General features: G+C 37.2%; 1 protein-coding gene across 1 annotated transcript in view; it reads left to right on the top strand.

The window, feature by feature from the left end:
* Positions 1-15,000, top strand: part of nell2a (neural EGFL like 2a) — a 153,112-nt gene that overhangs the window by 42,240 nt on the left and 95,872 nt on the right. Inside the window, exons 6-8 of the mRNA XM_079809133.1 lie at positions 5,301-5,373; positions 5,472-5,554; positions 9,675-9,803. Of these exons, the coding sequence (XP_079665259.1) occupies positions 5,301-5,373; positions 5,472-5,554; positions 9,675-9,803 (285 nt within the window). The remainder of the gene's footprint in view (positions 1-5,300; positions 5,374-5,471; positions 5,555-9,674; positions 9,804-15,000) is intronic.

Genomic DNA, 15,000 nt, shown 5'->3' with positions numbered 1-15,000 from the left:
TTAAGGGTAGGGTTAGGGACAGGTGTGGTGGTGTATGGGTCAGTTTAAGGGTAGGGTTAGGGACAGGTGTGGTGGTGTATGGGTCAGTTTAAGGGTAGGGTTAGGGACAGGTGTGGTGGTGTGGGTAAGTTTAAGGGTAGGGTTAGGGACAGGTGTGGTGGTATGGGTAAGTTTAAGGGTAGGGTTAGGGACAGGTGTGGTGGTGTATTGGTAGTTTAAGGGTAGGGTTAGGGACAGGTGTGGTGGTGTGGGTTAGTTTAAGGGTAGGGTTAGGGACAGGTGTGGTGGTGTGGGTTAGTTTAAGGGTAGGGTTAGGGACAGGTGTGGTGTATGGGTCAGTTTAAGGGTAGGGTTAGGGACAGGTGTGGTGGTGTGGGTTAGTTTAAGGGTAGGGTTAGGGACAGGTGTGGTGGTGTGGGTTAGTTTAAGGGTAGGGTTAGGGACAGGTGTGGTGTATGGGTCAGTTTAAGGGTAGGGTTAGGGACAGGTGTGGTGGTGTGGGTTAGTTTAAGGGTAGGGTTAGGGACAGGTGTGGTGGTGTGGGTCAGTTTAAAGGTAGGGTTAGGGACAGGTGTGGTGGTTTGGGTCAGTTTAAGGGTAGGGTTAGGGACAGGTGTGGTGGTATGGGTAAGTTTAAGGGTAGAGTTAGGGACAGGTGTGGTGGTGTGGGTAAGTTTAAGGGTAGGGTTAGGGACAGGTGTGGTGGTGTGGGTAAGTTTAAGGGTAGGGTTAGGGACAGGTGTGGTGGTGTGGGTAAGTTTAAGGGTAGAGTTAGGGACAGGTGTGGTGGTGTGGGTCAGTTTTAGGGTAGGGTTAGGGACAGGTTTGGTGGTATGGGTAAGTTTAAGGTTAGAGTTAGGGACAGGTGTGGTGGTGTGGGTCAGTTTTAGGGTAGGGTTAGGGACAGGTTTGGTGGTATGGGTAAGTTTAAGGGTAGAGTTAGGGACAGGTGTGGTGTATGGGTCAGTTTAAGGGTAGGGTTAGGGACAGGTGTGGTGGTGTGGGTAAGTTTAAGGGTAGGGTTAGGGACAGGTGTGGTGGTGTGGGTAAGTTTAAGGGTAGGGTTAGGGACAGGTGTGGTGGTGTGGGTAAGTTTAAGGCAGGGGTGTCCAATCCTGCTCCTGGAGGGCCACTGTCCTGCTGAGTTTAGCTCCAGCTCCAATTAAACACACCTGATCCAGCTAATCAAGGTCTTACTAGGCATACTAGAAACTTCCAGCAGGTGTGTTGAGGCAAGCTGGAGCTAAACTCTGCAGGACAGCGGCCCTCCAGGACCGAGTTTGGACACCCCTGGTTTAAGGGTAGGGTTAGGGACAGGTGTGGTGGTGTGGGTAAGTTTAAGGGTAGGGTTAGGGACAGGTGTGGTGGTGTGGGTAAGTTTAAGGGTAGGGTTAGGGACAGGTGTGTTGGTGTGGGTAAGTTTAAGGGTAGGGTTAGGGACAGGTGTGGGGGTATGGGTAAGTTTAAGGGTAGGGTTAGGGACAGGTGTGGTGGTGTGGGTCAGTTTAAGGGTAGAGTTAGGGACAGGTGTGGTGGTTTGGGTAAGTTTAAGGGGAGGGTTAGGGACAGGTGTGGGGGTATGGGTAAGTTTAAGGGTAGGGTTAGGGACAGGTGTGGTGTATGGGTCAGTTTAAGGGTAGGGTTAGGGACAGGTGTGGTGGTTTGGGTAAGTTTAAGGGTAGGGTTAGGGACAGGTGTGGTGGTTTGGGTAAGTTTAAGGGTAGGGTTAGGGACAGGTGTGGTGGTTTGGGTAAGTTTAAGGGTAGGGTTAGGGACAGGTGTGGTGGTTTGGGTAAGTTTAAGGGTAGGGTTAGGGACAGGTGTGGTGGTTTGGGTAAGTTTAAGGGTAGGGTTAGGGACAGGTGTGGTGGTGTGGGTAAGTTTAAGGGTAGGGTTAGGGACAGGTGTGGTGGTGTGGGTAAGTTTAAGGGTAGGGTTAGGGACAGGTGTGGTGGTGTGGGTAAGTTTAAGGCAGGGGTGTCCAATCCTGCTCCTGGAGGGCCACTGTCCTGCTGAGTTTAGCTCCAGCTCCAATTAAACACACCTGATCCAGCTAATCAAGGTCTTACTAGGCATACTAGAAACTTCCAGCAGGTGTGTTGAGGCAAGCTGGAGCTAAACTCTGCAGGACAGCGGCCCTCCAGGACCGAGTTTGGACACCCCTGGTTTAAGGGTAGGGTTAGGGACAGGTGTGGTGGTGTGGGTAAGTTTAAGGGTAGGGTTAGGGACAGGTGTGGTGGTGTGGGTAAGTTTAAGGGTAGGGTTAGGGACAGGTGTGTTGGTGTGGGTAAGTTTAAGGGTAGGGTTAGGGACAGGTGTGGGGGTATGGGTAAGTTTAAGGGTAGGGTTAGGGACAGGTGTGGTGGTGTGGGTCAGTTTAAGGGTAGAGTTAGGGACAGGTGTGGTGGTTTGGGTAAGTTTAAGGGGAGGGTTAGGGACAGGTGTGGGGGTATGGGTAAGTTTAAGGGTAGGGTTAGGGACAGGTGTGGTGTATGGGTCAGTTTAAGGGTAGGGTTAGGGACAGGTGTGGTGGTTTGGGTAAGTTTAAGGGTAGGGTTAGGGACAGGTGTGGTGGTTTGGGTAAGTTTAAGGGTAGGGTTAGGGACAGGTGTGGTGGTTTGGGTAAGTTTAAGGGTAGGGTTAGGGACAGGTGTGGTGGTTTGGGTAAGTTTAAGGGTAGGGTTAGGGACAGGTGTGGTGGTTTGGGTAAGTTTAAGGGTAGGGTTAGGGACAGGTGTGGTGGTTTGGGTAAGTTTAAGGGTAGGGTTAGGGACAGGTATGGTGGTTTGGGTAAGTTTAAGGGTAGGGTTAGGGACAGGTGTGGTGGTTTGGGTAAGTTTAAGGGTAGGGTTAGGGACAGGTGTGGTTGTATTGGTAGTTTAAGGGTAGAGTTAGGGACAGGTGTGGTTGTATTGGTAGTTTAAGGGTAGGGTTAGGGACAGGTGTGGTTGTATTGGTAGTTTAAGGGTAGGGTTAGGGACAGGTGTGGGGGTATGGGTAAGTTTAAGGGTAGGGTTAGGGACAGGTGTGGTGTATGGGTCAGTTTAGGGTTAGGGACAGGTGTGGTGGTGTGGGTAAGTTTAAGGGTAGGGTTAGAGACAGGTGTGGTGGTGTGGGTAAGTTTAAGGGTAGGGTTAGGGACAGGTGTGGTGTATGGGTCAGTTTAAGGGTAGGGTTAGGGACAGGTGTGGTGGTGTGGGTAAGTTTAAGGGTAGGGTTAGGGACAGGTGTGGTGGTGTGGGTAAGTTTAAGGGTAGGGTTAGGGACAGGTGTGGCGGTATGGGTCAGTTTAAGGGTAGGGTTAGGGACAGGTGTGGTGGTGTGGGTCAGTTTAAGGGTAGGGTTAGGGACAGGTGTGTTGGTGTGGGTCAGTTTAAGGGTAGGGTTAGGGACAGGTGTGGTGGTGTGGGTAAGTTTAAGGGTAGGGTTAGGGACAGGTGTGGTTGTATTGGTAGTTTAAGGGTAGGGTTAGGGACAGGTGTGGTGGTTTGGGTAAGTTTAAGGGTAGGGTTAGGGACAAGTGTGGTGGTTTGGGTCAGTTTAAGGGTAGGGTTAGGGACAGGTGTGGTGGTGTAGGTCAGTTTAAGGGTAGGGTTAGGTACAGGTGTGGTGGTGTAGGTCAGTTTAAGGGTAGAGTTAGGGACAGGTGTGGTGTATGGGTCAGTTTAAGGGTAGAGTTAGGGACAGGTGTGGTGTATGGGTCAGTTTAAGGGTAGGGTTAGGGACAAGTGTGGTGGTTTGGGTCAGTTTAAGGGTAGGGTTAGGGACAGGTGTGGTGGTGTGGGTCAGTTTAAGGGTAGAGTTAGGGACAGGTGTGGTGTATGGGTCAGTTTAAGGGTAGAGTTAGGGACAGGTGTGGTGTATGGGTCAGTTTAAGGGTAGGGTTAGGGACAAGTGTGGTGGTTTGGGTCAGTTTAAGGGTAGAGTTAGGGACAGGTGTGGTGGTGTGGGTCAGTTTAAGGGTAGGGTTAGGGACAGGTGTGGTTGTATTGGTAGTTTAAGGGTAGGGTTAGGTGTAAGGGAAGTGTCAACTGTGTAATGTAACTACAGAAATTAATTACAGATGTAATTACATGCAGGTATTTTTTTAAATGTAAGTACAATGTAAAAACATGTATGTACACAATAAGTGCATTGTATGAAATGATTAATTAAAATGTTTGTACATAGTAGTTAAGGCCACCTAATATAAAGTGGGTCCATAACTTTTGAGTCTCTTCTGCTCACCAAGGCTGCATTTAATTCGATAAAAATACTGTAAATTCTGTTAAAATTATACAATACAAAGTAGCTGTTCTCTATGTGAATATACAGTAAAGTGTGATTTATTCCTGTGATCAAAGCTGAATTTATCATCATTACTCCAGTCTTCAGTGTCACATGATCCTTCACAAATCATTCTCATATGAGGATTTGCTTCTCAAGACACATTTATGATTATTATCAGTATTTAAAACAGTCATATTTGTGTGGAAACCGTGATATATTTTATTTTTCAGGATTCTTTGATGAATAGGAAGTTCAAAAGAACATTTATTTGAAACAGAAATCATTATAAACATCTTTACTGTCACTTTAATGCGTTCTTGACTCTTAATATTGATGTATTGACTACTTCAGAAACATACAGGCTTTTATGCATAAGTTACAAACACCAGTTTCAGAAGCTGTCAGTATGTTTCGCATTAAAAACGGCACTATTCCACGCAAATACCTCCCGTTCATGTTGATTATAATAAAGGATAATCTCCACATGGCATCCGCCATCAGTTGGACTGAATCCTGAATAAACTGTGCAAGTTTGATTCGACACGGAGATAAAACCTCTAAATATAAACTGCAAATCGAAGCTATGAGAAAAGCAATATGGCTTAACAGGTGCTAATCCAGAGAACATGTCCTGGGAAAAGGTCAGGCTCATCCGCGTCCGTCATTCTGCTCTCCTAATAGTGTTTTTGGCACTTAAGCTTTCTGTTCATATTCTGCCGTGCAAATAAAAGCATCCTTGAACATCTAAAAGCCACAACTCCAGCAGCATTTTACCCATGATGCTCTGCTGAAGGACTGCTGGTGACTGTATAGAGAGGACATTCCTTACTTTTCATGCTAATAATTGCAGACATTTTTGTTTTTGGGTCAAAACGCCTGCATTCACGTAATTTATAAGAGCATCTCAAGGTCTTTGTTTGCTGAGTGCTCAATTATATTTAATGCAATGCAAAGTGTCATTAAATGTAATTAATGTTTCAGCTCTGATCTAATGGTGTGTGTGAACTGATTGCCGTGTGTTCTCCATGCAGGGAGTGATGCAAGACCTTCAGATCCTTGTGATGCCTCAAGGATTCATCACACAATGCCCAGACCTCAACCGTAGTACGTGCTGTTAATGACTTTACTTGTGATATTAAACATGCACAAATGTTCAGTCCTTCCGTCACGATAAACGCATGTCATTTACGTCTCTTTCTTAGCCTGTCCGACCTGCAATGACTTTCATGGACTCGTGCAGAAGATCATGGAACTTCAGGACATCTTGGCCAAAACCTCCAGCAAGGTGACAAACTCAAAATCACAACCGAATAATTGGCTTCATTTGATTTCATCAGCTGGAATATGAATCGGAAAGACAGCCGCATTCAGATGACAGAGGAATTTCACTAGTTTTGAAACTAAATGTAATTATTGCATTAACTTTTATTTTCAATGTGGAATCTCCATCAGATTAATCAAAAGTTGCCCGCAATTTTTTCTTTCAACCACCGATGGCGATAGAGAGGCCAGAATTCTGTAGCGCACCTTTAAATAAATAAAATAAAGACTTTTCGAAGTTGTAAATAAAACAAAAATTGGTTTTACAAGAAAATACTATTTGCAAAAAAAAAAAAAGTATTTCTGTCCTGTTTTCCAGCACAAATATCAGAACATTCTTCAGAGCCGAGGCACTACAGGCAAAAACACAGTTTTTTTCATGCATCTGTCAATTTTGAGATTTTATGCGTTTTAGCTTTTCATAAAGAGTGAAAAGAAAACACCACAAATAGACTTTTAAGTGTATCTTTTATAGCACTTTATGTATTTGCGTCTGTAGATTTCAATTACAGCACACACCTTTAAACGCTGTTTTCTCCAATTGAGTTTTTCCTCCACTTCAGCAGCACTTATACACACCACAATTTACAGGTTTATTCATATCTATATTCTGAAGGTCTCTACTGAGGGGTTTGTTCATATGTCATTTGCTTGATGTTATACAACAGTTTATTCCTAATTTTTTTGGGGTGAAAATGTATTTTTTCTGGCTGTTGACAGTATTTTCTGATTTATGGAGTGATAAAAAGAGATATCCAAAACCCCCTCAGTAAAAACCTTTGACTCTAATATGTCCAAAAAAATTTACAAGAATTTTGAACCTGGCTTAATCCAATGGTCAGGTTTTTGTTCTAGAAATAGACTTTTAAGTGTATCTTTTGTAGCCCTTTATCTATTTGCGTCTGTAGATTTCAATTACAGCACACATCTTTAAACACTGTTTCCACAAAATTAGTTTTTCCTCCACTTCAGCAGCACTTATACACACCAAAACTTACAGGATTATTCATATCTATATTCTGAAGGTTTTTACCTAGGGGTTTGTTCATATGTCATTTACTTGATGTTATACAACAGTTTATTCCTACATTTTTTTTGGTGAAAATGTCTTTTTTCTGGCTGTTGACAGTATTTTTTGATTGATGGAGCGATAAAAAGAGATATCCAAAATCCCCTCAGTAAAAACCTTTGACTCTAATATGTAAAAAAAAAATTAACAAGAATTTTGAACCTGGCTTTATCCAATGGTCAGGTTTTTGTTCTAGAAATAGACTTTTAAGTGTATCTTTTATAGCACTTTATCTCTTTGTGTCTGTAGATTTCAATTACAGCACACATCTTTAAACGCTGTTTCCACAAAATGAGTTTTTCCTCCACTTCAGCAGCACTTATACACACCAAAACTTACAGGATTATTCATATCTATATTCTGAAGGTTTTTACCAAGGGGTTTGTTCATACGTCATTTACTTGATGTTATACAACAGTTTATTCCTAAATTTTTTTTGGTGAAAATGTCTTTTTTCTGGCTGTTTTTTTTCTGATTTATGGAGTGATAAAAAGAGATATCCAAAATCCCCTCAGTAAAAACCTTTGACTCTAATATGTAAAAAAAAAAATTTTTACAAGAATTTTTAACCTGCCTTTATCCAATGGTCAGGTTTTTGTTCTAGAAATAGACTTTTAAGTGTATCTTTTTTATTTCCCTTTATCTTTTTGCGTCTGTAGATTTCAATTACAGCACACATCTTTAAACGCTGTTTCCACAAAATGAGTTTTTCCTCCACTTCAGCAGCACTTATACACACCACAACTTACAGGTTTATTCATATCTATATTCTGAAGGTTTCTACCAAGGGGTTTGTTCATATGTCATTTGCTTGATGTTATACAACAGTTTATTCCTACATTTTCTTTTTGGTGAAAATGTCTTTTTTCTGGCTGTTTTTTCTTTCTGATTTATGGAGCGATAAAAAGAGATATCCAAAATCCCCTCAGTAAAAATCTTTGACTCTAATATGTAAAAAAATTTTTTTTACAAGAATTTTGAACCTGGCTTTATCCAATGGTCAGGTTTTTGTTCTAGAAATAGACTTTTAAGTGTATCTTTTGTGGCCCTTCATCTCTTTGCGTCTGTAGATTTCAATTACAGCACATATCTTTAAACGCTGTTTCCACAAAATGAGTTTTTCCTCCACTTCAGCAGCACTTATACACACCAAAACTTACAGGATTATTCATATCTATATTCTGAAGGTTTTTACCAAGGGGTTTGTTCATATGTCATTTACTTGATGTTATACAACAGTTTATTCCTAATTTTTTTTTGGTGAAAATGTATTTTTTCTGGCAGTTTTTTTTTCTGATTTATGGAGTGATAAAAAGAGATATCCAAAATCCCCTCAGTAAAAACCTTTGACTTTAATATGTCAAAAAACAATTTTTTACAAGAATTTTGAACCTGGCTTTATCCAGTGGTCAGGTTTTTGTTCTAGAAATAGACTTTTAAGTGTATTTTTTTTATAGCACTTTATCTATTTGCGTCTGTAGATTTCAATTACAGCACACATCTTCAAACGCTGTTTCCACAAAATGAGTTTTTCCTCCACTTCAGCAGCACTTATACACACCACAATTTACAGGATTATTCATATCTATATTCTGAAGGTTTTTACTGAGGGTTTTTTTTTCATATGTCATTTGCCTGATGTTATACACCAGTTTATTCCTACATGTTCTTGTTGGTGAAAATGTCTTTTTTTCTGGCTGTTTTTTTCTTCTTCTGATTTATGGAGCGATAAAAAGAGATATCCAAAATCCCCTCAGTAAAAACCTACTGTATGTTCAGGTTTTTGTTCTAGAAATTCATGCAAATTAGACACCTCATTTGCTTATTTAAACATAACATTACAGAAAATTCTTCATGTAATCAATCAACTAGGGAAGTATGGTGATGTCTAGTAGTTAATTTTATTACTATTCACCTGGGGTGTCTTGCCTTATATCAAGATACATTTACTGGAGAAGCAAAAGGACTTCAGATATTACACAGAGCAAATATTACATTATACAAATATCTGCCAAAGGAGTCAGAAAAATAAACTTAATTTAAAGGCAATATAATCTTGATTTAAAAATGTTTAGATATTAGTGCTGGAAAACAAGACAGAAATACTGAAGAACAACATAATTTTTGCAGTGTTGCAAGTCTCTCTACTTCAAAATGGCACTTTTAATTAAATGTGTTGTGACTTGTCGTTTCTTAGTAATTTGCATTAAAGTAAATCCTACACCAATTTTTTAAAAGTATAAATAGGACGTATTTCTAATGTTCAGTATTAATATCTAATGTATCTGTAAAAAGATTGCTGCCTTAAATTTGTTAGTACAATCGAAATGTTTTGCAACTTAAATGACTTTAAGCTGATTTAAAATAATGAGATGAATCTTGTCTAACTTATAAAAAAGTTGAACATTAATTAACTTATTTTGATGAGTTAAAGCAATGTAAAAACATATGTTGTCATAACTTAAACATATGCTGTCGTAACTTTAAATTTAAATGTACTTAAATTAATTACTTAAATGTAATGTATTATAAAAAGCTACCATCACAGCAGTTGATATGAATTTCGTTCCAACTTGGATCTAGTAATTATATTTCTGCATCTTCTTTGGTTCTTCAAATTGATATTTATAAGTATTTTCAACTCAGCTGAACATCTCAGTCCTGATCTGGCAGTAAACGCAGCACATTTCTCCTGTTTTTGTTTGACAGACGAATCCGAGCCCAGTTTTAGGAACATCTGGGTTGCGTCTGTGCTATGAATTTAAAGACTTGTTTATGCTGTTGTAATAACTCACAGCTGCCAACTGCACAAAACTCTGGCGCTGATGAGGAAAAACTCCTCTGATCGAGCGTGTCGAAATCACAACGGCTTAATGAAAAATGCAAACGTTCCATCGCAAATAATCAATCAACTACAGGCGTTTCCTCATCTGTTTTCTGTCAGAAATGGAGTTTAATTGGGGTGAGGTGGGGATTTGCACTCCGCATCCTCATCCCTCCGTGCTTCTCTTCTCAGCTGTCTCTGGCCGAGGAGAAGATGAAAGGTCTGGACTCGTGTTACTGCGAGAGAACGTGTCGCGTGAAGGGAGTGACCTACAGAGAGGAGCAGACGTGGACAGATGGGTGCAAGAACTGCACATGCTCGGTGAGTCTCTTACCACAAACACAGGTATAGTGTCAGTGCTGGAGAACGCTTATACTGTGGTAGATACAGACTGATATTCACATATGAGTAAAGGACCGTTCACACCAAGGATGATATCTATAATGATAACTATCGTTATCGTTATAGCTATTGCTAGAGTTTCCATAACAGTTATCGTTATAGTTATAGCTATAGTTATCGTTAAAGTTATCGTTATAGTTATAGCTATAGTTACCATTAATGTTATAGTTTTAGCTATAGTTACCATTAAAGTTATCGTTATAGTTATTGCTATAGTTATCGTTAAAGTTATCGTTATAGTTATAGCTATAGTTACCATTAACGTTATCGTTATAGTTATTGCTATAGTTATCGTTAAAGTTATAGTTATAGTTATAGCTATAGTTACCATTAAAGTTATAGTTATAGCTATAGTTACCATTACAGTTATCGTTAAAGTTATAGCTTTAGTTACCCTTACAGTTATCGTTATAGTTATAGCTATAGTTACCATAACAGTTATCGTTAAAGTTATAGCTATAGTTACCCTTACAGTTTTTGTTATAGTTATCGTTATAGTTATAGCTATAGTTACCATTACAGTTATTGTAAAAGTTATCATTATAGTTGTAACTATAGTTACCATTACAATTATCGTTAAAGTTACCATTAAAGTTATCGTTATAGTTATAACTATAGTTACCATTAAAGTTATCGTTATAGTTAGTGCTATAGTTACCATTAAAGTTATCGTTATAGCTATAGCTATAGTTACCATTAAAGTTATCGTTATAGTTAGTGCTATAGTTACCATTAAAGTTATCGTTATAGTTATAGCTATAGTTACCATTACAGTTATCGTTATAGTTATAGCTATAGTTACCATTACAGTTATTGTTATAGTTATAGCTTTAGTTAACATTACAGTTATAGTTTAAGTTATTGTTATAGCTATAGCTATAGTTACCATTAAAGTTATCATTATAGTTAGTGCTATAGTTACCATTAAAGTTATCGTTATAGTTATAGCTATAGTTACCATTACAGTTATCGTTATAGTTATAACTATAGTTACCATTACAGTTATTGTTATAGTTATAGCTATAGTTAACATTACAGTTATAGTTAAAGTTATCGTTATAGCTATAGTTACTCTTACAGTTATTGTTATAGTTATCGTTATAGTTATAGCTATAGTTAGCATTACAGTTATCGTTAAAGTTATCATTATAGTTATAGCTATAATTACCATTACAGTTATTGTTAAAGTTATTGATATATTTATTGCTAGAGTTACCATTACAGTTATCATCAGTTATTGCTAGAGTTACCATTACAGTTATCGTTAAAGTTATCGTTATATTTATTGCTAGTTACCATTACAGTTATCGTTAAAGTTATCGTTATATTTTTTGCTAGTTACCATTACAGTTATTGTTAAAGTTATTGTTATATTTATTGCTAGAGTTACCATTACAGTTATTCTAAAGTTTTTGTTATATTTATTGCTAGAATTACCATTACAGTTATCGTTAAAGTTATCGTTATATTTATTGCTAGTTACCATTACAGCTATCGTTATAGTTATTGCTAGTTATCGTCAAAGTTATCGTTATATTTTTTGCTAGTTACCATTACAGTTACCATTAAAGTTATCGTTATATTTATTGCTAGAGTTACCATTACAGTTATTGTTAAAGTTTTTGTTATATTTATTGCTAGAATTACCATTACAGTTATCGTTAAAGTTATCGTTATATTTATTGCTAGTTACCATTACAGTTATCTTTAAAGTTATCGTTATATTTATTGCTATAGTTACCATTACAGTTATCGTTAAAGTTATTGTTATAGATACTATCATAGTTATCGTTATAGTTATAGCTATAGTTACCATTACAGTTATCGTTAAAGTTGTCGTTATATTTATTGCTTGAGCTACCTTTACAGTTATCGTTAAAGTTATCGTTATATTTATTGCTAGAGTTACCATTACAGTTATCGTTAGTTATCGTTATAGTTATAGCTATAGTTACCATTACAGTTATCGTTAAAGTTATCGTTATATTTATTGCTAGAGTTACCATTACAGTTATCGTTATATTTATTGCTAGTTACCATTACAGTTATCGTTAAAGTTATCGTTATAGATACCATCATAGTTATCGTTATAGTTATTGTTACAGTTATCGTTATAGTTATTGCTATAGATACCATTACAGTTATCGTTACAGTTATTGTTACAGTTACCATTATATTTATAGCTAACATTATAGTTAAAGTTATCATTACCTTTAAAGTTATCGTTATAGTTATCATTATGGTTATCGCTATAGTTATTGCTTTAGTTACCATTATGTTATCGTTATAGTTATTATAGTTATAGTTATTATAGTTATAGTTCTTGTTATAGCTATCTTCATAGTTATAATTATCGTTATTGTTATGTTTATAGTTATCGTTCTTGGTGTGAACAAACCTCATTGTGAAAATATAAAGATACAAGCAATAAAATCAATAAATTGCTATTAAGAGAGAATATTTTGCATAGCTGAAATGAAAGAGTTTCATCACTCATCCGTCACTCAACTCAACACTTGCTTGTGATTGGTCGGTGGTGTCATTAAACGGCATGATAATTAGCTAGTGTGCTAAGTAGCGCCATCTTGTGCTTGAAAATGCTTCATATATTCACAAACGTGTAAAATCCCATGGAAATGTTCGTGCTGTCTACAAACCGAGCGTTGCAAGTCGACTGGCGTTTAATCAAGCACCACACAGCCAATCAGGCAGTCTGCAATTATCGTTGTAGTTAAAGCAATAGTTACCATTACAGTTATCGTTAAAGTTATCATTATATTTATTGCTAGAGTTACCATTACAGTTATCGTTAGTTATCGTTATAGTTATAGCTATAGTTACCTTTACAGTTATCGTTAAAGTTATTGTTATATTTATTGCTAGAGTTACCATTCCAGTTATTGTTATATTTATTGCTAGAGTTACCATTCCAGTTATCGTTGCTAGAGTTACCATTCCAGTTATCGTTATATTTATTGCTAGAGTTACCATTACAGTTATCGTTATATTTATTGCTAGAGTTACCATTACAGTTATCGTTAAAGTTATTGTTATAGAGACCATCATAGTTCTCGTTATAGTTGTTGTTACAGTTATCGTTATAGTTATTGCTATAGATACCATTACAGTTATTGTTACAGTTATTGTTACAATTACCATTATATTTATAGTTAACATTATAGTTAAAGTTATCATTATAGTTATCATTACCTTTAAAGTTATCGTTATAGTTATCATTATGGTTATCGCTATAGTTATTGCTTTAGTTACCATTATGTTATCGTTATAGTTATTATAGTTATAGTTCTTGTTATAGCTATCTTCATAGTTATAATTATCGTTATTGTTATTGTTATGTTTATAGTTATCGTTCTTGATGTGAACAGACCTCATTGTGAAAATATTAAGATACAAGCAATAAAATCAATAAATTGCTATTAAGAGAGAATATTTTGCATAGCTGAAATCTGTCACTCAACTCAACACTTGCTTGTGATTGGTCGGTGGTGTCATTAAACGGCATGATAATTAGCTAGTGTGCTAAGTAGCGCCATCTTGTGCTTGAAAATGCTTCATATATTCACAAACGTGTAAAATCCCATGGAAATGTTAGTGCTGTCTACAAACCGAGCGTTGCTAGTCGACTGGCGTTTAATCAAGCACCGCACAGCCAATCAGGCAGTCTGCAATTAGCTAATTAGCAGTGAGCTTGTTCTGTAAACACCGAAATGGCAGCGAGATTTGCATGTCGTCTCAAAGGTCAGACGCAACAGAACGTTCCACTTACTCTCATCCTCAGCGTGTAGCAGACCTAATGTAAACACAGATGTGAAGTCGGGATCGGTGTATCGTTTCACGGGGAACAGGCTGAAAGGTTTCTCTCTCGTCTTTCTGTCTCACTCATTACACATTTATTATCCGCGAGTAAGATGAATATTGTGCCGAATGCAAAGTGACAGACGGAGGGATTCTGTCCTATCTTTAGAAGTCCCTGTGCTCCTCTGACAGGCCTCCGCTAGCCGTTCTCTAATGCGCTGCCAGCGTCCAAACAGACCGGTCCGGATGAGACAGGCGTCCCAGCAGGAAGTTCGTTTGTGAAGGGAACATTATCTTAATTTGGTTTAAAGTGACGGATGTCATGCTTTAGGGAGAAGCGAGTTCCTTCAGACTTGGAAATCCATGTTTGGGATGAAAAATGGATATGCATACAGTATTTACTGAATGCCATGTCACGTAGTTACTAAAATAATGACACATGTTCCAGTAAATTATCATTACATTGAACATTAAAACAACGTCAATTTACTTGAGAAGTAAAATTGTGAAAGATACGACTTGTTTTCAAGTTTTTTTTATAGTTATAGCTATAGTTACCATTAAAGTTATCGTTATAGTTATAGCTATAGTTTCCATTAAAGTTATCGCTATAGTTTGTGCTATAGTTACCATTACAGTTATCGTTATCGTTATAGTTATAGTTATAGCTATAGTTACCATTACAGTTATCGTTATCGTTATAGTTATAGCTATAGTTACCATTACAGTTATCGTTAAAGTTATCGTGATAGTTATAGCTATAGCTATAGTTACCATTACAGTTATTGTTATAGTTATCGTTATAGTTATAGCAATAATTACCATTACATTTATCGTTAAAGTTATCGTTATAGTTATAGCTATAGTTACCATTACAGTTAATGTTATAGTAATAGTTATAGTTATAGTTACCATTACAGTTATCGTTAAAGTTATTGCTAGAGTTAACATTACAGTTATCGTTATATTTATTGCTATAGGTACAACTACAGTTATCGTTAAAGTTATAGCTATAGTTACCATTACAGTTATCGTTAAAGATATTGTTATATTTATTGCTAGAGTTACCATTACAGTTATCATTATAGTTATTGCTAGTTACCATTACAGTTATCATTATAGTTATTGCTAGTTACCATTACAGTTATCATTATAGTTATTGCTAGTTACCATTACAGTTATCATTATAGTTATTGCTATAGATACCATTACAGTTATCATCATAGTTATAGCTATAGCTATAGTTACCATTACAGTTATTGTTATAGTTATCGTTATAGTTATAGCAATAATTACCATT

Source organism: Gobio gobio (assembly GCF_949357685.1).
Source record: "Gobio gobio genome assembly, chromosome: 25".
NCBI classification, from domain to species: Eukaryota; Metazoa; Chordata; class Actinopteri; order Cypriniformes; family Gobionidae; genus Gobio; species Gobio gobio.
This window is presented reverse-complemented; position numbering and strand designations above follow the sequence as displayed.